This window comes from Polistes fuscatus, unplaced genomic scaffold (genome assembly GCF_010416935.1).
Source record: "Polistes fuscatus isolate 324 unplaced genomic scaffold, CU_Pfus_HIC Scaffold6, whole genome shotgun sequence".
Classification (NCBI taxonomy): Eukaryota; Metazoa; Arthropoda; class Insecta; order Hymenoptera; family Vespidae; genus Polistes; species Polistes fuscatus.
In genome coordinates, this window is record NW_025113140.1 from 11,089,955 (window position 1) to 11,113,001 (window position 23,047).

The 23,047-nt window shown below is 31.3% G+C and overlaps 3 protein-coding genes across 3 annotated transcripts in view; 2 read left to right on the forward strand and 1 right to left on the reverse strand.

The window, feature by feature from the left end:
• The first annotated feature begins 4,273 nt into the window (after positions 1-4,273).
• LOC122523054 (cytochrome c oxidase assembly factor 3, mitochondrial) lies at positions 4,274-5,268 on the forward strand. The gene is made up of 2 exons (XM_043644576.1): positions 4,274-4,459; positions 4,757-5,268. The coding sequence occupies exon 2, from the start codon at positions 4,768-4,770 to the stop codon at positions 5,044-5,046; it is 279 nt and encodes a 92-aa protein (XP_043500511.1). The 5' UTR covers positions 4,274-4,459; positions 4,757-4,767; the 3' UTR covers positions 5,047-5,268.
• LOC122523053 (mitochondrial dimethyladenosine transferase 1) lies at positions 5,267-6,512 on the forward strand. Its single transcript, XM_043644575.1, has 3 exons — positions 5,267-5,898; positions 6,002-6,155; positions 6,249-6,512. Exons 1-3 carry the CDS (start codon positions 5,268-5,270, stop codon positions 6,487-6,489), a joined length of 1,026 nt encoding a protein of 341 aa, XP_043500510.1. The 5' UTR covers position 5,267; the 3' UTR covers positions 6,490-6,512.
• A 1,152-nt stretch (positions 6,513-7,664) lies between these two features.
• LOC122523052 overlaps positions 7,665-23,047 on the reverse strand; it is a 54,498-nt gene continuing 39,115 nt past the window's right edge. The window contains exons 3-14 of the mRNA XM_043644574.1: positions 20,432-20,831; positions 18,520-20,130; positions 11,205-13,174; positions 10,544-10,755; positions 9,578-9,842; positions 9,049-9,270; positions 8,794-8,943; positions 8,539-8,646; positions 8,289-8,441; positions 8,081-8,197; positions 7,912-8,013; positions 7,665-7,804 (exon numbers count right to left, since the gene is read on the reverse strand). Of these exons, the coding sequence (XP_043500509.1) occupies positions 7,676-7,804; positions 7,912-8,013; positions 8,081-8,197; positions 8,289-8,441; positions 8,539-8,646; positions 8,794-8,943; positions 9,049-9,270; positions 9,578-9,842; positions 10,544-10,755; positions 11,205-13,174; positions 18,520-20,130; positions 20,432-20,831 (5,439 nt within the window). The 3' untranslated portion in view covers positions 7,665-7,675. The remainder of the gene's footprint in view (positions 7,805-7,911; positions 8,014-8,080; positions 8,198-8,288; positions 8,442-8,538; positions 8,647-8,793; positions 8,944-9,048; positions 9,271-9,577; positions 9,843-10,543; positions 10,756-11,204; positions 13,175-18,519; positions 20,131-20,431; positions 20,832-23,047) is intronic.

The window sequence follows — 23,047 nt, forward strand, 5'->3', positions numbered from 1 at the left end:
TTCTATTAGAAATATTTGATTTTATAATGTGATACAAAAAACTTATTTTCTTGATAAAATATTCCTGTCGAAAAAAAAATAGAAGGTATAAAAATATATAAAATTTAGTAGAAATATAATTAATAATAATTTTTGCTATACTAATATAAAAAATATCGATATTATCGATAAAATATTGCGAGACAAAAATAATTACAAAGAGTGGTTTAAAAAAAATTAATGTAAAGAATATTTACAATAACGTGGCAATTTTATGATCATTTTGTTAAATTGACATAAATCAGTATTTTTTGTAAAATTACTTTAAAAGTCTCCTAATCGCATAATCGATCGAAACTACGTCATCGTGTTCTATGTTACTCATGTCAAAAGAACGGATTACGCTCGTTAACACAGAATTTCCTAACTCCAAGAAATACGTTACAGTCCCACGTGATTTAGTTGAAAAGCTGAATGATGGATCGTTAATCTCTAAATATAAAACAAATTTATAATTGCCATGCCATTTGTTAGAATATTTTTCCATTCATTCGATAGAACGAATAATGCTTCGTTTTTAATAATAAAATCGACAATATTATGCAAAATTTAGCATTCTTTTATATTTTCACTGTAATTTATTATAGACGAATAAGTTCTGGTATTTCAATATGACATCCTTGTAAGCTAAAATTAAAAAAAAAAAAATAAATAAAAATCACAATCGATCTTTTTCGATATATTCTACAAAATTTAATTACATTTCAAGAAATATGAAACGTTGAATAAAAAGATACCAAAATGGTGTCAAAATTTATAAAAGAAAAGAAAGAAAAAAAAAAAGAATTGAAAGAATTATTTACCTCGAACTTCGAACGATTCTTTTCGGCCATTATCGTGTTTTCTCAAGAACGAAAAGACCGTCAAGGCTTTTTGTAAAGCTCGGGATTACCTTATGCATGAGAGAGTCTCGTTGCAATTTATTAATAATTCATGGAGCACACTTTCTAACGATTGCGACGTATTACTCGCGCAAATCATTCCCAACGTTTCTGCCTCACTGATGTAATAATAATAATAATCGGCGTGAATTTATCCACGAAAGAAAATATCAACGGTCAATTACGAATTCTTCCAAGTTTCTTTTATTTTATTTCATAATTATCCTCAGGATTACAAAACTCCGAGAAACTACGAAAAATTGTATTCCTTATTAAAACATTCGTCCCTGTCTTTTGATTAGAATTACTTTACGATTTGAAATTTCTCATCTTATTAGAAATAGAAATAAAAAAAACAAACTAAATTATTTGTCTTAGTTTTTCAATAAAAATTCATATTCGATCTTAAATTGTAAAATAAAAATCATAAAATTGGAAAGAGAAATACAAATTGAGTTGTTAAAAGAAAATATATTTCTTTCTCTCAAATAAGATTAAAAACTATTATACGTATCTTTCTTTTTCTCTAAAAAAAAAAAAAAATAAGGAAAGAGAGATTAATTTACTTTAAAATAATTTATTACCGATTTTATCGATTTGTTCGGTATTCTATGGAAAAGAGATATCCTTTTGAAATAGGAAGAAGTGTCAAGAAAGAAGAAAATAAATACTCGTATTCTCCAAATGATTCTGGATGTAGGATTTCGAACTTAATCTCATATCACGTGTACCGTCTTTGACAAACGATCAGATTCGTTTTTTGAAACAAAGAAATTCGAGAGAGAGAGAGATTTGCAATAGCTTCGTAAATAAAACGATATAGTCTTTCCTTTTTTTTTCTTCCCTTCTCTTCTTTTTTATCAGCACAACAATTGAGAAAGAAAGAAAAAAAAAAGAAGAAGAAAAAAGACAGGAAGGAAAGAAAAAGCTTTAAAAATTGTAACATCGAAAAAAAGAAGAATTATGTGATAGCACTGTTGATAAGTTATCGACAAAAAAAAGGGGAAAAATGCAGATAAAGTTCGTAGTTTCTCTCTCTCTCTCTCTCTTTCTATTTTTCTTTTCACTCTTCCCACACACATACTTATATACACGTGTTTGGTACAATCTCGTAAGAAAAGAAGATAAGAGAAAAAAACTTTATTCCTATGGCAATCGGTGTTATCAGAAATCGAACCTGCTGGGGTTTCCTTCTCTATTTTTGTTCCTTTCTTTTCCTTGTTTTTTCTTTTTTTTTCTTATGCATACTCACTGGTCCTTTCGATTCTTTCATCATCGAGACAACAAAGAATATAGCCCAACGGCATTTTATGGTTTATCCGCATTTTAGCGTAGAATCGCGTGTGACACGATCGAACATTATCATAGATATTGCTTGAGGCTTTATCCTACTGTTACGGATCTTAACTGTCCTCATAAATAAAAAATATCGTCTTGAGTCCTATGAAATTCAACGGCACTTCCATGATTTCTCGAAGGAAGTCTCAAGAAAGAAAGATTGTTCCCTTTTTTCGGCTGTTTTAACTTTAACTTTTAATGAATCCCGTAGAACTCTAATTTTTCTCGTGTAACGAAAATTAACGGAATTTAACATAAAATATGAAAAAAAAAGAGAAAAAGTTTACGAATAAATTTAGAAATAACAAATGATAATTCCTAGAAGAAAATTCCTCGTAGAGATCAGGATTCAATTTGAAAATTTCAAAGCACAGGAGAAATTTTAGGTTACAAAGAAGTAAAATAATTCGACGTCTTCGTCTCTCGATACCGTAGTTAAGTTAATCAAATTGAAATCAGTGAAGCTAGTTTGTAGAATACGCTACTACATTGTAGTACAAGTTTGATAGAGAACACAGATTTACGAAGTTAAGGAAAACGAAAATGATGACGACAATGACAACGACGATACAACGAACGTTATTATGTCTAAAAAAAAAAAATCTTTATATTACATTTTCTTTATATTCACTAGAAGAATGATCTTTCATAATTATCATCGTTATCGTCAGGACGTAAGAAAACTGTTGTCGACAGCTACGTTCTATTCAACAAAAGACAGTATTACAAGTTTCAATGAAAACATTTATAATTGTATACCCTTTCGACTTTATGTCGAACCAAGCAGAAATAGAAGGAAAAAGAAGGAAAGAAAGAAAGAGAGAGAAAAATGATAGAATATTGCGTAAATCATACTGTAAATATAAGGGAGTGTTCATTCGGAGAACTTATTTCAGGCCTGTTTGCGTAGTTTCAAAACTGACGTCACTCCAAACCAACGACGAACCTCTTTTATATACGTGTTCCTTGACTTTCTTTTCATAGTGTATGTACTACTCGGTATATTTATCTATGTGTACGTGTTGCATGGGGTGGGTCAAAAGTTTTTCGATTTCTAGTTTAACAATATGAAAAAAATAAAATTAAGCTAAAAAAGTTCGATAAAGGAATAATTAATTTTGTTGTTTCTTTTTTATATTATCCAAGAAATATATAAACCCACTCTTTATATGTATTTAATTACTCTAGTTCACCGTAATAAAAGTTAACGCGAGTTATTGGCTTTGGTAATTTAAATTTTAACTGACGATAACTTATTTGCTTCGAGTTGTGCAGATTGTTGTTTTATCTGCTTTTTGTTTTTGTTAGCTTGTAACTCTGCGTTGTTCTTTTCTTTTCTTTGTTTTTTTAATTAATTACAAAGTTTTAAACGTTGATATTCGATTAAAGGAAGATTAGTACGTAAGTTTAACTTTTTACGTCTTTCTTTCTTTCTTTCTTTCGCTTAATCGTTTTATGAAAATTCCACAAGAAGCATTGAAATACATCTGGTATACTCATAAATATGCAAGTAATATTTACATATATGTATGTTTGTGTACGTGAATGAAATATCTACGATGCGAATATTCAATCGATAACGTTAAAGCATTTACCAAAGCTACCAAGCACGGTTGGTATTCAAGGAAATATGAGAATGTTCTTCATATACGGAAATATCTGAATATTACCTACGAAACGATTCATCTTAATTCAAAGGAAATATACGTAGCATTGATAATTGAATGATTGAAATTCTAATTGATTTATGATTATATGACTTCGTATTGGTTTTCGAAATTTTTTATATTTTAATTAATAGTAAGATTTTTTGTTAATAATATAATATTTTTCTATAGCGATTTTTTTTTTTTTAGTGTGATTTGACAAAATTAAAATTTATGATAAAAATATTTAACTTCCTAGAAATCTATAATACCGACTGAAAGCATCGTAACAAGAAAGTTTATCGAGTGTCGGTAATATAGTATTATCAGTATAAAAAACATTGGTTACCTTGTAATTCTTTAGAATAGTGTGCAGAACAACACACGTGTTTAAGATAGTAGAATTAATATCTACCAGATTGATTCTCTCTCTAAGTTAAATAAGTATTTCTAAAATCGAAAAAAATATAATAGAAAGCATATATTAATATATTAATGTATAATATTTAGATTGTGTTATCAGAATAAAAGCGTTGATGTAATCAACATCTCATTGTAAGTTTTTACAATTAAGTGTTACGAGCTAACCTTATTTTCATTTATAGCAAATTTAATTTGATCTTTTTATTTTTTTATCAATGATAAATTTACATTCATTACAATAACAGTTGTGTAATGTGTTATGTAACATGCAATTACGTTATAATATGTAAATAGCGTTTAATCAATTTGAAGGAAAGAAAATAATTGATAGCTTTTCCCTGTAAAATATTAATATATACATTTGATAATACTACACACAAATAATAAAATGTCGTGTTTTAAAATGCATATTATATATTCTATTCTAAGCTATTCATATCATGGACAAGGATCAGATGCCTAAAGTGAACTGGACGACAGACAGCAATAAAATAAACGCCAGTAATATTTTACTAATGCAAGAAATAGAGAAAAAGAACTCTGAGAGAGTTAAGCAATTGATCAAACTAAGACGATCAAATAGAATACTTGGTAGTTTATTAGGAATTGCTGTTTTTTCAATTTATTTTTATACTATATATACAGTGAAGCAAGAAAAGTTCTTAGATGATTTTAAGGAACCTGAGAAAGAAATCATACCTCCTAAAACCAACTTATAAATTATTCTTAAATAAAGTCTTTTGACTCGATAAGTATATATATATATATATATATATATATATATATATATATATATACATATATACATGTATATCAATACGCATACAGCTATTTTGATTTGATAAAATAATTGTTACTATTTAAATATATACTTAACATTGAACTGTCTGTCGAGAATCATCTTATAAAAATACAATAAAAAGAAACGTTGTACAGAAAAATGTTAAAACTAAGACTACCTCCTCTCCCAACTATAAAAGATGTCATCAAATTATATAAATTATCCGCCTTGAAACATCTGTCGCAAAATTTTCTACTGGATGAAAGACTTATCGATAAAATAATTAAAAAAGCTGGAAATCTTTCGGAAAGTCACGTACTCGAAGTTGGACCTGGTCCAGGTGGATTGACCAGATCTATAATACGTAAAAATCCTAAAAAGTTAATAGTCATTGAAAAAGATCCAAGATTTAAACCAATATTAGATATGTTAGCGGATGCTTTTAATTATTCAAATGGTGAAATGGATATTATTTATGAGGATATAAGAAATATAAATATGGGCAATATGTTTCCTATGGAAGAGAAGAAGGAATGGATGGATGAAGTTCCAAATATTCATTTAATTGGTAATTTACCGTTTAATGTTTCAACTATTCTAATAATTGAATGGCTTAAAAAGATATCTGAACAAAGCGGTCCATGGTCATACGGTAGGGTGAAAATGTTATTAACATTTCAAAAAGAAGTAGCGGAACGTTTGGTAGCTAAGCCATCTGAAGATCAACGCTGTAGATTATCGGTAATGGCACAAGCATGGACGCAACCTAATCTCCGTTTAATTATTCCAGGTAAATTAATTACAATATAATATTTCTAATTTTATTTCTTCAATGTAAAATTTAATAATTTATAAATTTAGTAATTTCTCATTTCCTTAATTTATATTTAAAGGAAAAGCTTTTCTTCCAAAGCCTGATGTTGACGTAGGAGTTGTAACCTTTGAACCATTAAAATCACCACGTACAATGCACAAATTCAATTTTTTTGAAAAAGTAACAAGAACCATTTTTAGCTCTCGACAAAAGTACAGTATTAAATGTGTTGCGTAAGTCTTATACACCAGTATATTTTTTTATATACTTAAGCAATATTCTAATTAATTCTAAAAAAATGATGATAATACTATTGTCCCTTGCAGAAGACTTTTTCCAAAGTATTGTAGAGAAGAACTTTCTAATTTGGTATATAAATTGAGCGACCTAGATCCAATGACAAGACCGATGGAACTAACCGTGGAAGATATTGATAAAATAACAACCGCTTATAAATATCTATTGGAAAAACATCCTGAGATAAGCCTGTACAATTTCCGTGCATCGCATAAACTACTTTTAGAAAAATATACTAAAATTAATTTGGTTAGTGAATGTGCAGAATAAAACAAAAATTATTTGGAAAATTATATTTGGAAAATGGGTTCTCATTATATTATGTTTCATTTTATTTAATCGTAAGATGTAATTTATTACAATAGTTTTGAAAATTTCAATAATAAGAGCGTATGTGTATAAATATACACTTATATACACGAGTATGGCTTAGTAATTAAATAAAACTATAGTACAATATACAATTTGTATTTTTAATTAAATGATGTGTTAGCCATAGTAAAATACTGTTAAGTATCGTTCAACTTGTCGAGAGAAATGCATTTTTATATTATTCTAGAAAACAAAAGGAAGAAAAAAGAAATAAACAAAATAAGAGGCATTTAGTAATACACTTTTTGCAGAAACACATTAAATCGACTCTCGTACAATATCATCATTCAGAACTTTGCAAAACCCTATTACCTATAAAATTGATATATTGCCAGAGATTGAATGTTGATAAATGTAATTATTGAAGAGGGTGAAATTCCTTTTTGTACCGTGGTTCCCGAAATTAATAATAACGAAACGATTATACCCAATACACCGATTGATATCACAGCTACTCTTCATTTCTTTTGGATTACAAGAATATATTCGCATATATATTATTATTATAATAATAAAAATAGTAATAATTATTAATCGATATTAAATAGTCTTATACACACACATATAATACATTCATATATATGTGCCTATATATGTGTTTTATCTTACACGTATATTTTACATACGCGTAAGATAAACTACAAAGAAAATAAAATAAAAATTATATATTATATGTATTATATACTTACGCGATTATATATATATATATATTTTTTTGTTAGGAATCAATAAAGAAAATCGTTGCGTCCTATTCTAATTACAGTTACGTTGGAAACTTCAGTTTCTGCAACGTACTGTATATTCGAACACACACACACAAAACATTAACGAAACGATTATCAAGCATTACGAAGACTTTCTGATTGCTCTTCGACAATATATCGAAGTGCAGTGGAAATCATTTAAATAAGTTCTCCGATTTATTAATAAACTTATCATTTATATTTTCGGAGAACATTTTAGAAAAAAAAAAAAGAAAAAAATAGAAGTTGTTGCAAATTATTTGCATAGAGTTTGGTAATTTGCCATTCATATTCTCACCTTATTTAAATTGAGTTTAAATTATTTTTTTCTTTCTCTTTTTTTAATTTCTAGCCACACCACAAATCATAATATTAGGTAAAGCTCCACGACGTTTGCGCCAAGCACCAAGAGATTGTGCATGAGCTTGCAATGTTCTACACCATCTTTTCGTTCTGGCGCCATCCTCAGCCTAAAAAAATGTATTATTAAAATAATAGAATATAGTTAAATAGTATTTGGCATGTAGTAAACATTATCTAAAAAACATAGAAAAAAAATTAAGTTGATTAATATTACCTTGAATATGAATGTTTCCTTGGAAGACAATTCTTGTATTTCAAAGTATTCCTCGAGATTAGTTTCACAGCATACTATACATTTATCGAGATACAAAGGTTCCTACAAAAATGACGATACACGTGACTAGAAATGTTAATCATTTGTATCATTTATCACAATTACTTACACGTAGTAAAGTGTAACGACCAAATTTTTCTTTCACCAAAAGTAATGTCGCATCTTTAATACCTATGTCTCTTGGGAAAAGCGAATCATCGTTGAATTCCACATATTCAACAGTTGGCTAAAAATAATTTTTATTTTTTTTTTAGTTAAATTTGATCGTACATGATTTTGTACATTTTGAAAATTTATTAAATAAATATTTCATTTACCTTGCCATTTGTGACAAGCATGGCAGTGACAGGAGATAGTTTGACAGTTCTACCTCGTCTCCAATTATTGTCCGTTGGCTGAGCAACCAAAAGTCGACCTTCCAAGACAAATCTTGCCTCTTCGTGAGCCCATTCTAAAATTTCAACAGCCATCTGTAATAATAAAATAAAAGATTATTAATAATTTCTTTTTTTGAAATAAATTTTTGCTTGTCTTATTATTTAGGAATTAATAATTTTATTTGTTTACCTTTCTTAATTTAATGTTCACCACATCTTGCTCACCGGTTGATCGTCTACCATTTTGTATGATAGAAATTCTTCTCCATAATTTTGTAGAAGTAACATCTTTAGCTTCCTGTTAATATATTTGTTGAAAAAATTTGTTTATTTGTTTATTATATTATTAAAATAATTATAGAAAAAAGTAACCTATGCTGAAGTCAGTCAATTTAATATTTGGATAATATATATATTTTAATGTTAACATTTAATTATTACTTACAGCATTCATGTGTTCTAAATGCAATTCTATGTTGGTCTGAGCTTGTTTGAGTCTTTTTTTTGCTTCTTGAATATCCGGCCGAACTGATGGCGTAGCTTTTAACAATCGTGCTAACAAAAGTGGATATTTCGTTACTCTTTGAACTGGAACCTGAAAATAATTTTTTTTATAAAATTTCTAATTCAATCATAAGAATTATAAGAAATGAAATGAAAAGAAAAGAAAAGAAAAGAAAGAGATAGAAAAATAATGTACCATTAGAAAAGAGTTAAGATTCATTCTACGAAGAACAGTGTTCTCCATTTGAGAGACCCTAAGAAAAATTCGAAGAAGTTCCTTCTCTTTTTCTAAATTTTGTAAAAGCAAACTTGCACTGCCTTGTCGGGTACAGTAATTTTCGAAAGCGTGAAGCATTCGTTCCGATTCCAAAAATATTTTACCAACGTCTACTGTTAAAAGATCTTCATCACCTGATTCCTATATTAAAAACAAAATATCATTAATAAATTGTCAATAATTTTATCAAATGAAAACCTATTATCTATGACAAAAATTAATTTATATATTTTTTTGTTAGCATATAAGTAATTTCATATTTTTAAATGCATGTAATTGTAAAATTTAATATTTTTCTAATTTGATTAATATGAATTACATTTCAATATAAAATTATTAATAAATTCAGGTTTTTTTATTACAGTTTAAATCAAAAACTATGCATTATAATTATATAAAGTTTATTTTTGTTTAGATTCCAAATCTTTTTTAATGAAAAAGAAATCACCTGAGCAAATTCCACAGCATCCTTCAATTTTTCAGCTAGGACAAGATTATCTTCTAATAATTCTTCGACATTGAGAAAAATAGCTGACAATTGTTCCGACGTAAGAAGACCTGCATTCAACATCGGACGATGAAATTCCTCAAGAATAATTTGTAAATCCCTGCCGTATTTTTGTTCAGTCTCAACAATCTCTGTAATGATTTCCTTCCGTTCAGCTCTTTTTTTAGAACACTTCCTGCATACGAAGGGTGCATAAACTACTCCACTGAAAAAATAAAATCGAATAAAAAGTTAAATAACATTGAATAAATCATTCATAACTTTCTTATTTGAAAATGTCGATTCTTCAATTATACAACAGAGATAAAAAGAAAAAGACTATGTATGTCCACAAATGAGTATGTGGGTATGTGTGATATTCAAAATTAAAATCACTTTCGCTCGATCATTTACACCATTTATCGATGGATCATGCGTCTCGATAAGGACACTTTCGCTCTTTACGATAAAAGGAATGACAAATAAGAGGAGAAAGTAGTTTGTCACGTGACCTGACTTGCAAACATTAGCAAAAAGAGTGTATAGATACTTTGAAATGTTCAAATACGATTCTAATCATTAGTTCTTGCGTGTTACATCTTACATGCCATCTGATTTAATCTCTCTAATGAAGAAAATAACAAGAAAAAGAGACATCGCTAAGAACCATTGAAAAATAATTTGTTGAAAAAACAATTAGCATCTCGTCGGAGTTTTAATAAATTTGCTAAACAATTATCTGACAATAAAAATACAATTGATAAAAACTTTCTTCGTGTGTTGAGCTTGTGTTAAAATTTGAACTTTGAAATCTTTTAAATGAAATGAACGTGACAAAAATTTAATCTAGAAATATAAAATGACATTTTACGACTCGAATTTACACGTTGTTTGAATTGTTTTGAATGATAATATCTGGAGCAGTACCTGTCCGTTATTAAAGGATCCAAACGTTGTTCGCAATCCTCACAGAGTTTTGTATCACCGGAAATCACTTGCGGTATTCCGCTAAGTAAACTTCCTGGTCCGGACGAAACGTTCCCGCTTCTCCATCTTCTTGCCACTCCTCGAGTACTACTAGCTTGACTACTTTCTGACCCAACTCCGCTATCAGTTCTTTCGATATCTACCGTTCTTGACTATATAACAAAGTTAACAAGTATAGCGAGTTAAATTAATATAAATAAAATTGTTGTTATTATTTATTTCATTATTTATAATAGTTAAAATTTATTATTATTATTATTATTATTTTATAAGTTCTTATAAATTAATTTATATAAATATTATCAAAACATTTGTAAAAAATGATAATAATTTAATATAATATTTATATAAATTATTAGGAGTATAGTCAGTAATTTTATACCTTTTTATTTATAACTTTTTAAATTAAATTGATGACTTTTTACACTTAACTTTTTTTTTTTCTAAATTGTTGACCCATCCTGTACATAATACGTGGATGAGTTGACAATTTTTTCTTCGATCAAACTCAGTTTTATTTAAAAATAAACTTTTCTTTTTTATCGAGATTAACAATTTATCAACTCATCTTCGAAAAAGAATAAAAAAATACAATATTTACCTTCAAAGTTTCCGGCAAACTAGTCAAGATAATATTACATTCTTCACTGCTATCCGAAACATTTGAAATTTGCGAACTCTTAGAACTGAGATCACCTAGACTGGTTTCCTTTTGTTCATAGAGGGCTTCAAGGTCTCCTTCAGTATCCTCCTCCTCATCATCCTCTTCCTCGTCTTCCTCATCAGCAGTAGTTGTACGATCCTTCGAATCCATCAGGAAATTAAGCAATTCAAACTTCGTTGAAATATTTTCTTCGTCAGGTGAAATGGAGATTTTTTTAAAGAAATCTTCAGGACTTTTGGATAAATAGGACTCAGCTAGATCGTCGGAGTTGGTCTTTTTGAAAACTTCCTCCGATAAATAAGAACCCATGAATTCACCAGGTCCAACTTTTTTATAATAATCGACGTCAGTAAAGTAAATCCTATCTTTAATAAAATCTTCCGAAGGAGGTGGACTCAATGGCAACGGCGGTGGTTCGTCAGGAATTTCTTCGTAAATTGGTTCCTTGATCACTTCGTAAGGATTCTCTTCGAGAAAAAGATTAGTTGACACGAAATCGGTGTCCGAGTTCAAACTAGAAGTCCTAGAGTAATTAGGTTCTAAAGTTGATTCCGAACTTTCGTATTCTTTGCTCTTCAACAAGCTCTGTTTTAAAATTTTTAAAATAGCTTCGCCACTTTCGTGATCCAAGATCTCACCATTTTCACGAGCTTTTCTCAAAGATCCCTCTAATAGTTTAGAGATCATGACCTCTTTTGAAAGATCAGACCACTTTGGAGAATCTTCGTTTTCCTTCAATTTCTGTTCACTTTGATTCTTCGTTTCCTCCTGTAAACTAACCCGTGACAATTGATCGGATTTGTTACATTTAGGTGGCACATCGGGGGAGATTCTAGTTTGCTTGTCCAAGTTCACAGTAGTCTCTTCTAAAATATTAACAGGTTTATTTGATTTTGATGATAAGGAGAAAGTATCTTCCAAGTTCCTAGAACGTTCCTCACTTCTATGAGGACACTCGATTCTATTCTGTTTGGATCTAGTCTCATCGGCAATAGATTCAACAACAATGTTAGATTTATAATTATCTAATATAACCAAGGTACGATTCTCAACGGTACTCTGAATCTTTGGAAGGATTTCGGAGTTGACTGATATAACTGTCGGATTGCAAACACTGTCCTCACCACCAACACTGATGGTGACTTTGTTATCAGGAGTAGATTCAACACCAGAACTTTGATCACCGTTTATCAATATGGACGTTCTCTTAACTGTTTTAGTTGGGAGTCCAGGTCCTATTTGCAATCTGTGAACCAATGGGGATGCCATTGGACTCACCGTGATTTTGCAAACGTTACTTTCACTCGATGAAGATGGTCCAATTTCTATCTTTGATGATCCGTGCGAACTACTGGAATTCCAGGATAAAGTAGATGCCGATGATACCGATCTTCTGTGATCTTGTATCGTTGAACCACCAAAGTCTTCAGTGCTTATCTCGGAATCACTGATTTTAAAACGATGCTTTTGTCTACCAGGCGGTGGCGACCAACTCGTTGGTTTCATACCACGGAAATGTTCCTGCATCGAATTTTCCTGATCTTTCATTAACGACGTAGATACCACTGGATCTAATTCTTTTTCTATTATTTCTAAAGTTTTGTTTGATAATGTATCCTCTGCAATTTCTTGTTCAGATTCTGTCTTAATTATTTCCGAATTATTTGGAATTGTTTCATTTATGTTGTTCATTTCTTTCATTTTCTTTGACAAATCTTGATCAACGATCGTCGTGTTTTTGATTAATTCGTTTGTTAGGGTTTCTAATGCCGATGAGGATACTTTGATTTTTTTTCCAAGACTTAGACGCATCGTGTCGGCGAAATACACGTTAGTTGCTGAAACTTGTGGCTTGCTGAACGATCGGTCACTTTGACTACGTGAAAGGAATGGTCTTCTTGAATTTTCTGTAAAAAAAAAAAACAAGTTTAATAGGAATTAGTTGAAATTATGATGAATACGAATTATTCGAAAAAATCATTGACCTATTGCAAGGAAGTGATATTTAAAACCAAAAAATACTATCCACCCTACAAAATTCCCACGATTTCTCAGATTTCGGTTATGCGCAGTTTTTTTGTTCTTTTTTTTTATATGGAAATAAAACCGCACAATGAAATCCGAGAAGTTTTGACAAAAGACGGACGGACGGATTCACGGTGTTGATCAGAGTTCTAAAGGATTCCCATACGAATGACAAAATGATTATTAGAAAAATTATTTATTTGTTAATTTTTATATAATTTTGATTTTTTTTTTTATTTAACCCTCTATGGGCCGAATTTTTGTTTTAAATCCAAAAAAATTGGTGGAACAAAAAATCAGCAATTATAAACCTATATATGCAAATGAGAACAAAAAATTTCGGTTCAAACAATTTTATTGCAGTAATTACACTATGTGACTTTCAAGTCACAGCGGCCTATAATGTTTGAAACCGTGTCTATGAAAACTTAAGCGTGGAATGCCACAAAACAGTTTGCACTTGGCGTTAAACATAAATGGACATTGCATTTGGAACATTTAATTTTTGGAACTCCTTTACATCCGGGATTTTTACAACGTCCTCTGTTATCCGAAAAAATTGGCCAATGTGCTACTTCATCCTTTCGCACGTCTTCTACAGGTAGTATTGAATTTGATCTCCTTTTTCTTTTATTTTGCAATTGTTTATATACTTCGCTTGAAGCAGGACGCCCTCTTTTCTTTTGGGTTCCTTTGCGTTCCTGTCATAAACAAGATGCAATTTCGGTTTTGAATGTCAATAAACTATACTGACGGCTGGGGCTTACAGAATGCGATATGCAATCTCGCTTATATAAGAGCCAAGCATTGACCACCGCTAAATCTAACAAATGAAACATAATGCGGTGGTACCATTTCTTTGATCGAATTTTTATTCGATAGAATGCTATCAATGAATCAAATAAATCTACACCACCCATGTGTTGATTGTATATTTTTACTATATAACGGAAGAAAGCATAACCTTATTATAAATGTACCGAAATCTGCCATGATGGCCCACTGTTACTTCAAAGTTACAAAACTTTATTATAAAAAAAAATGACAAACTGAAAATTGAAATGCAAACAAATAGGTTGTTACTGATATACGTACCCAGAGCTATTATGTGCACTTTTTTTTCTTTCGTAATCACTATTAGAATTTCAAATAATATCAATTCAATCAAAATGTTTCGCTTATACGTACTCCGGACAGTTTGCACAGCATTTACTTTGTTATTTCAGACTGAAGAAGCTAGCAACGGTCATAAATATTGATACTGGTTGTCATGACAACGTTAAAGAATTAAGATTTATGCGACATTTTACAACAAAAGGCATAATTATTTGGTAAAATATCAATAAATTGAAATGTGACCTGAAAGTTACACGGGCCCATAGAGGGTTAAATTAAAAAATACAAATGTCGGACACGTCAAGGATGCTATCATATAATTTCAGTGATAATTGTTCTATATATTAAATTCACTCGTGATATGAGATAAATAGAGGAAAGCGATCTTCACGATAATGAGATGAAAAAAAAAAGAAAATAGTGAGAAAGAAAGGGAGAAAGAGAGAGAGAGAGAGAGGGAGAGAAAAAGAGAGAGAGAAAATATAGGTTATACGTTCGAGTCAGAATATTGATCTTATCTTAAAGCCAATCCCTTTTCTTCTCGATCTCTCGAACATACATACATATATGTATAAACGTATGTGTGTGCGTGCGTATGCGTGTAAGTGATCGGTGAAAGTATGTACACCGACAAAGAGAATACATCGCTGTATTTAGCTTGCATGAAATCTCACTGGTTGGAAAATTGCTACGGTTTTTCCAACATTTGCTCTACTTTTTAAAGAGGATTCCACGAGGTTGCTTGATTTACTCGTTAATTGATCGCTCGATCGATAAATTGCCGATTTTTACTTCATTTCAAACGAATTACGCGTACAATTATTACCTAACTTTACGAGATCTTCTTTTCTTATATTATTTTTTTGTAAATAATTACTTAAAAAATGCTAAGAAAAAAAAAAATAGAAAAAAAGGAAGAGAATTTTCTTGTTTAAAAAATATGAAATATAGAAAAAGAAAACAGAAAAACAAAAGGAATTATTACATTCACTTGTGATGGTCATTTTATTTATTTAGGAAGATTATCTAATATTTCTTTTTTAATACCGAAAACACGTTGATGAGAGACAAACGTCATTTCGTTCCTTTCCGTAGATTTTTTGTTTTATATGAGTGTGTATATATGTAAATTTGTACATGTAGTAGACAAATATGATATCCATTTATGGATTAATAAAAGAAATTTTCTATTAGATTTTAACGAGTTAAACTAATGAAAAGTTATTGTATAAAGTTTCTCTAACACTTTGCATAATAACACGATAATCGAGATCTTATGTTAGAGAACGGATAGATGAAATAAATTAGTGGTTGAACGAGCAAACAAGTGTTGAGCACGAGTGAATATTCTTGGGTAATGTCACCGATATTACTGGACTAATACATAATTCACACTATTCGAAGAAAAAGAGAGAGATATGAAACATAACCGACGTAATATTAAGATCGAATTTGTCTACTTTTAGTATTTGTATAGCAATTTTCGTGATTAGAATGATAAACCAAAATGGCGAAAGCGTGAGTTTTAACAAGGTGATTTTAACATTTCGTTAAATTTCTTTTTATTCTTTGTGTGAATTATTATTCAAGAAAATGATAGAATCTTAAAATTAGGATCTGAATAAAATGAAAAAAAAAAAAATTGAAAGGAGAAAAATTTGATGTTTATTTTTTGTATAAAATGAAAATTATAAAAAGTGTACCGTTCATACTTCAATTATTGTTTATTTTTTATAGTGAATTTATTTGAAAGTCAAAAGTGAAAGTAGTCTTTGTTTGAAATCTAATTTTATTGTGCGCCAATGTATATGGCCGAGGTCCGATTATACCGCTAAGTTTTTACGATGGTACCAAGATGGCGGCGGCACATGGGTAGCGTCTGTTGATCGTCGGAACTCGTTTCAAACATTATGACGCCCTTCGTCCGAATTTATTACGACGCGCGTCACCGCAAACAGAAATGTTTTCCACTTGGTTTCTTTACGTCGAAGTGCTCGGTGTGTTAGTATTGTCAGAATGAAACGAGATAAAAGATAAACAGATTAAAAGAAGAAAGATATGAGAGAAGGAAACAAATGAAAAAGGAAAAGAAAAAGATAAAAAGAAAATTTTAAAATTTTAAAATAAATAAAAATTAAAGAAAAAAAAAAAACAAATAAAAATAATATATAAATAAAAATGGAAAATAAGAAATAAAAGATATCGAAAGGTATTCTTTGGCGAATTGAATCGAATCGAATCGAATAAAATCGAATTGAATCGAGTAGGGTCCTCGAATACAGTGGTGAAATTAGTATGTAACTATTCCTCCTACTCTTCTGGGATCCCGTGACACGAAGACATTTACGATACGGACGAAGGATGAACGTGCCCACCGATAAATATGTACACGTCCTTCCATATAAGGTGGACGACCGCTGTTCACATTGTACCGATCTCTTTCGTATCTTTCCCACGCGTCCACTTTCGCAAATCGAATCACGCCGGCCGGTATCCTTTCTTTCCTTTCGGATACGTTTGCCGTGGAATTTCAACCTTTCTATCTCAAAATTTACTTCTTTCTTTTATATATATATATATTAAAAATATACAATGTATCCCCTGGAATTTCAAAGAATTTTCTAAGACAATATGGCCGACCATCAAACATTTATTAATTAATTTTGCTTCGTTTCATTTTTAAATTTCATGTTTAATATTTTAATATTGTTATTTTATTAATTTAGTTAATATTTATTTAGAAAATATTTGTCGAAAAACTACAAATTTATTTATTTTATTTATTGATTTTCTTTTTGATAGTAAAAAAAAAAGAAAAATCGGGTAATAAGTTTAAATGATATCATGAGCAAATTTATTTGCGTCAATAACCAAAATGGGTAATCCAGATCGATGATTCGTTGGCTCGACACTGGCCAGCCCTGACCTTATCCACTTTCAACGACTCTGAAATCGAATCTCTCGAATCTCTTTTAGGAGTGATACAACTATATAGAATATGTATGCCTGAGGATAAAGCTCAGGGTCGGCAGGATCGGCTAACCTTTCTCCTTTTGTCGCTGAAAGTTGTCATTAAGGACACAGTGGTTCTCCCGATGGAATTTTATGCGAAACATCGGCCACTCCTTTTTGATAATCTTATCGAGAAACTAAACATTTTTATTTATCCTACGGATGTTTAAAAATCAAATACACTTTCTTAACTTTGTAGGCTCGTAATTAAAATTTTACCATGTTACAAAAATTGTAATTTTAATTTTACAATTTGAACAAACATTCGTTCAGAAGATTTCAACAAATAAATAATTAATTTTTAGAATCACTTAGGAAACTCGTGGCTTTCTATTTTGTAATTTATTGATAAATATCGAACGTTTCAAAAAATGTCATTTTACTAAGTATGAATACTTGTAATGAACACTTCCTACATGTAACTAGAGGATGAAAATTTATAGTAAATACTTGTTTATCTTTATCAATGACTCCACTCACGTGTACAGTAGAATATAATAAAAATGTACAATTTCTGTTCATTCGATTAAGTAAAAAGGAAATATTTAGATAAGATCGAACGAGAACGTAACAAGCGAGTGAACTTAAGAGTCACTTCGTAACGAGTAAAGCAAAGACAACAAGGACTACACATCCGATTGACTTTATGGATTCGTGATAAGAAACTCTTACGGAGTCTGAAAGAAACTGGCCAAGGAACTAACTTGCGCTCGTTATCCTTGAAAGATATATGTAACTATTGCTAAAGTTCAAGGATATTTCCGATAAGTGTAATTATAAGTTCTCGATGTTAATATATTGCATTAATCAGCATGATTAGAATATGATAATGCAAGTATGAGTAAAAAGTTAAACAAAATGACAAGGTGAATCAAAAGTTCTTAAGATTATCATATTAATATTTGAATAAAATAATTAGTTTAATAAAGACAATTAAGTGATTAGTATTGAGTAAGAAATCAAAAATTCCTAATGTTGTAATTTTATAATTTGGAAACATTTAATTAGCCGAAAAAAGGTTATTGATTTTCAAAATCACCCAGAAAAAATGTTTGACCCACAAATTCATATTACGTAGAATATTTTGTTATAATCTTACCTTCCGACCTTAGGATCAGATCCTTCTCATCAACTGCAATACACGGAAGCCTATCGTTCAATTCCTCAATTTCGATCTCCAATTCCGTTTCATCTTCCAACTTGATCTGATCGTTGTCTCTCTTTGGAGATTTCTGAGTTTCTTTAGATCTTTCGTATTTGTTCGTAGATATGACGTTTTCGTTCGATTTGATCTCTGGACTCTTCTTACGCATCTCAACGTTATCGATCGGTTTAGAACTAACGAGAGTATCGATCTTTGATGAATTGGAGTATGTAAGAACGTTTTTCACTTGAGGCACTATTTTTGTATCTTTGTTTTTACTTCTATCAGCTTTGGGATCACTGATGTTAGGAATGGTGATGAATTTATGTTTTTCTTGTTGTTCTCTCGGTACAATCGGTTCCTCTTCTTCTTCCTCTTCCTCTACCACAATCATTGGCCTCTCCTCTTCCTCGTAATCCTCCTCGGATTCCTCTTTACGCGCGTCCTTCGTACAGTTAGCAAACCTACCGATTCTACTCCAAGAAAGTCTAGTGGCCTCGGATGGTTTTTCCGGTGCGAATATTACGTTATCGACCTTGAACAATACATTCTTCCTCTTACTCTCGAGTACTCGACCTCTCTTCAAAATACTTTTCAGGGTCTGCTTGGCTTCCTTCAATTTTCTCGGTGGTCTTTTAGGCGAGACCTTGGGTATTGGTATCCTCGTGACCGGTGTATTCTCTTCGTCGTCAGAGATTTCCCTCGGCTCGTTGAATACACGAATTCTTTGACCACCAATAGCTGCTACCGCTGCCCCCCTGTTTGGTATTCTTTCGATCGATTTTACTTTGGACGGGTCAAACAGATTCGAAGGTGTTCTCGAATCCGCGTCCTGTTCCAAGGCATTGTCCGACAAATCGTCGCTCAAATCGTCCTCGTATTTTTGTTTCTTCAACAACAGATAAGGATTGACGTCGCACTCTAGAATACTTCTCCTCGAATCTCCGATATTTTCTTGACCGTTGTTATTCGAGTTAGAAGTTTTTGTTCTTGCCAATGACGTTTCTACCACCGTCGACGACGATGAGATCTTCGTTGATACTGGACAATCCTGATTATCCTTGTTTCTTTGGATCGTGTTCGATCTTTTCGAAGTACGGGGAATCGATCTTTGATTGGGCCGTTCGACGATTCCTCCATTCCTCAAAACAACATTCTCCGTTTGATTCTCCTCTAACCAATGGTGGTCGTTCGATGCACCAACGAAGTTCTGTCGTGACTTGCGACTTCCTGGCTCCTCGTGTTGTTGTTGCTGCTGTTGTTGTTGTTGTTGTTGTTGATGTTGATGATGATGGTGATGCAGATGATGATGAAGTGGTTGATGAGGATGTGATTGATGAGGATGTACCGTACCTTCCTTGTCGAACCACTCGGATCTCGAAGTAGTACCCTCGATCGAACCCTTTCGTTCCTTCGTGTTCCTCCCCACCAGTACACTCTGGCTTCGGGAATCTCGTTGAGACGATGGTCTGTGTGGCGAGGTACTCCGTGCTCGGGATCTTGGTTCCACTAGTCTGTTCCTTCGCATCTGATCGTATGGGTCGTCCATTGCTGGTCTCAGTACACCTAATAGTACATCATCATTGTATCGTATTTGTATCGTACCGTATCGTATCGTATGATATCCTATGTTCCAAACATCTCTGATTATTTATAAGATTTCGTAATAAGGTGGATTGATATCAAATCTAACACAACATGAAACTCGTTCTCTCATTACGCCTACGTGACCATAACAAAAAATCAAGATTTTTATGTAAGAAACTTGATTAACTAACTTTCTCTCTCGATTTGCTTAACCGTGAAAGGTAGGTTTGTTTCTTTCTGTTAATGGATAATAAAAATAAAGTTTCGGTTTTAATGTTACCTGCAAGACTGGGCCTGGACCTCGATGATGGTGCTGGTAATCGGCAAGTTCCTCCTAAAGGTACACCAGCCAATCGGTGACCACCGCACTTGCGGCAATTGCTTCCGAGTTTCCTGGTCGTTCCGCAAAGGAACTCCGGGCAGGAACATACCACGAGAAGCGGTGCTCCCGGTGGTGGTGGGGGTGCCGGTGTCAGAAAGGCTCGAGGATCGTGACCAGGCCTCGACGATCGAACCGTCCCATAAAGCCATGGGTCGCCGTAGATCATTTGACGGGACAGTGCGCTACCGTTGCTTATCGTACCCCAACCCTTACCAGGGTCATCTGGATTTTGATTTTGACGAGAGAGACCCAATCTCACGCTCCACGATTTCTTGCTCTTACTTAAAGTATCGTAGTTCTAGAAATAAACCAATTTTTGTTTCAAAATATTTTCTCCTTCCCCGAGAGAAATATAAAAATGAATTATTTTTGTTTAGAAAATTAATACTTGCTAAGCTTACACTTAAAATACTGAATTTATTTAAATTAATATATATGTACAATTAATAATAATATTAATAATAATAAACTAATAGTATTTTAAACAAACATATCTCAATGGTAAGAAAAAAACAAAAAATTAGAATAAAATAATAAATTAGAAAATTTCTAACAAATGTTTTACAAATAATTATGACAAATGAATTATCTTCATTATCATCATAATGATAACTTAGATGAAAATTTCTCTATAGTTTAATCATAGTAATAATTAATATCCTGATCCCGACCTCAACGATACTCATTCTCCTACAAAGAAGTTTCAAGATTGAAGAAAAAATTGATAGCGGAAGGACTAATCGATCATTATACCAAGCATACCTAGGAGCCTCTCGTTTCTTGGTCCTGACCTTGAACCCGGTAGAAGGATCATTTGCTAGATGCAAGGAAAAATATCTTCCTATGTCTTTCTTATAATCAAAACAGTGACACAGAATAAGAGAAAATAAGAGACGATGTATTGTTCATTTTTTCTTATTTTTTCTTATTATTATTATTATTATTATTCTTTCCTAGTTTGAATTACAAGAAAAGCTAACAACAACTCGTCAGCCCGTAGAAATCAATATATTGGAAGGTACGAGAAAGCAAAGCTAAGATTCTCGTCTCACTCAATTCTTGCATTGATCGTAGGGACGAACGATCGATCGATCGATCGTTTGATCAATCGATCGATTGATCGATCGTCTGGATTTCCCTTTAACGGCACGAAAGGGGAGATTTCAGTGGTTTTCTTTTTCCTTTCTTTTTTTTTTTATTTTCTATCGATCTATCTGTCTGTCTCTCTCTCTCTCTCTCTTTCCTTATCTCTTCCTCTTTTTTTTTTCCTTTCTTTTTCTTATCTCGAAGAAGCCGATCGTCAAGTCTCTTCCGCAAATCGTCGCTCGTCAAAGATTACCACCACCATCACTACTACGAACACACATTTATGTTCTTCCAAGAAAGGGAAGAGAATGAGAAAAGGACGTTATTGAGAGTACGCGAGTTGAAAATACCAAGAATAATAAGAAGAGAGAACCTCTTCGTAACCATCGAAGAGGAAGAAAATATAAGATAAGGAAGAGAAAGAGGAGTAAGAAAGAAACGAATGTTTCAGGGAAAGTGAACGGACGCACAACTGAAATTGTAATTTATAAATTCGCTTCCTATCGGAGAAATCGCAGTTGATTTTATGGAGTTACCGAGAATCGTCGTTCTGATCTACGAGACAAAAGAGGAATAGAAAAATTTAGAAAATTTAAAAAAAAAAAAAGTCATAAATGAACGAAGACACGAAAAATGTTTAAACCAAAACAAAATCTTCACGAAGAAATATTTACTTTTATGTAACAATAATTTATTTTTATTAGGAATATATTGTACTTTTATTCAAATAATAAAAATAATATTTGAGAAAAAATCGATAAAGAGAAAAATTATGAAAGTTAATTAGAAAGTAAAACGTTTTATGATTTTCCTGCAATAATAATAAAAAAAAGAAAAAAGAAAATGTTGAATAAAAACGCATTAATTTGATATCAAATTCCATCCTATTACCGAACGAGTAAGAACTTAACTAACAGATTAAGGAAAAAAAAACGAGCCAAAAATAATGAATATGTAGATAAATAAAAACGATTTAAACATAAAGAGATAGATACATAGATAGAAAGGTAAAAGATAGAAATAGATATTGAGAGAGTGGTTGAAAAGTTTTTCCCTAAGAAAGAAAGCGAACAAGAAAGGTAAGAAATTTCATTATTAACGTAAAAGCCAATACGAGATCTAAAGGAAAGAAAGAAACAAACAAACAAACAAACAAAGAACGAGAAATAGATGAAGATAAATAAATAGATAAATAGATAGAGATAGTAAAGATATTTGTAAAAAAATGTAAGTTCCGGAGAGCATCTCTGATCGAATCGAAGAAAGGAGAAGAAGAAGAAGAAGAAGAAGTGGATGAATAAAGGACGGTAGAAATAAAACCCAAGAGAAGGATCGTTGGGTTTGCGACGAGTACGTGGCTCGTTGTCGTCGTCGTCTTCTTCGAGAGAGAAAGAGAGAGAGAGTATAAATATAGTATAAGTATATATA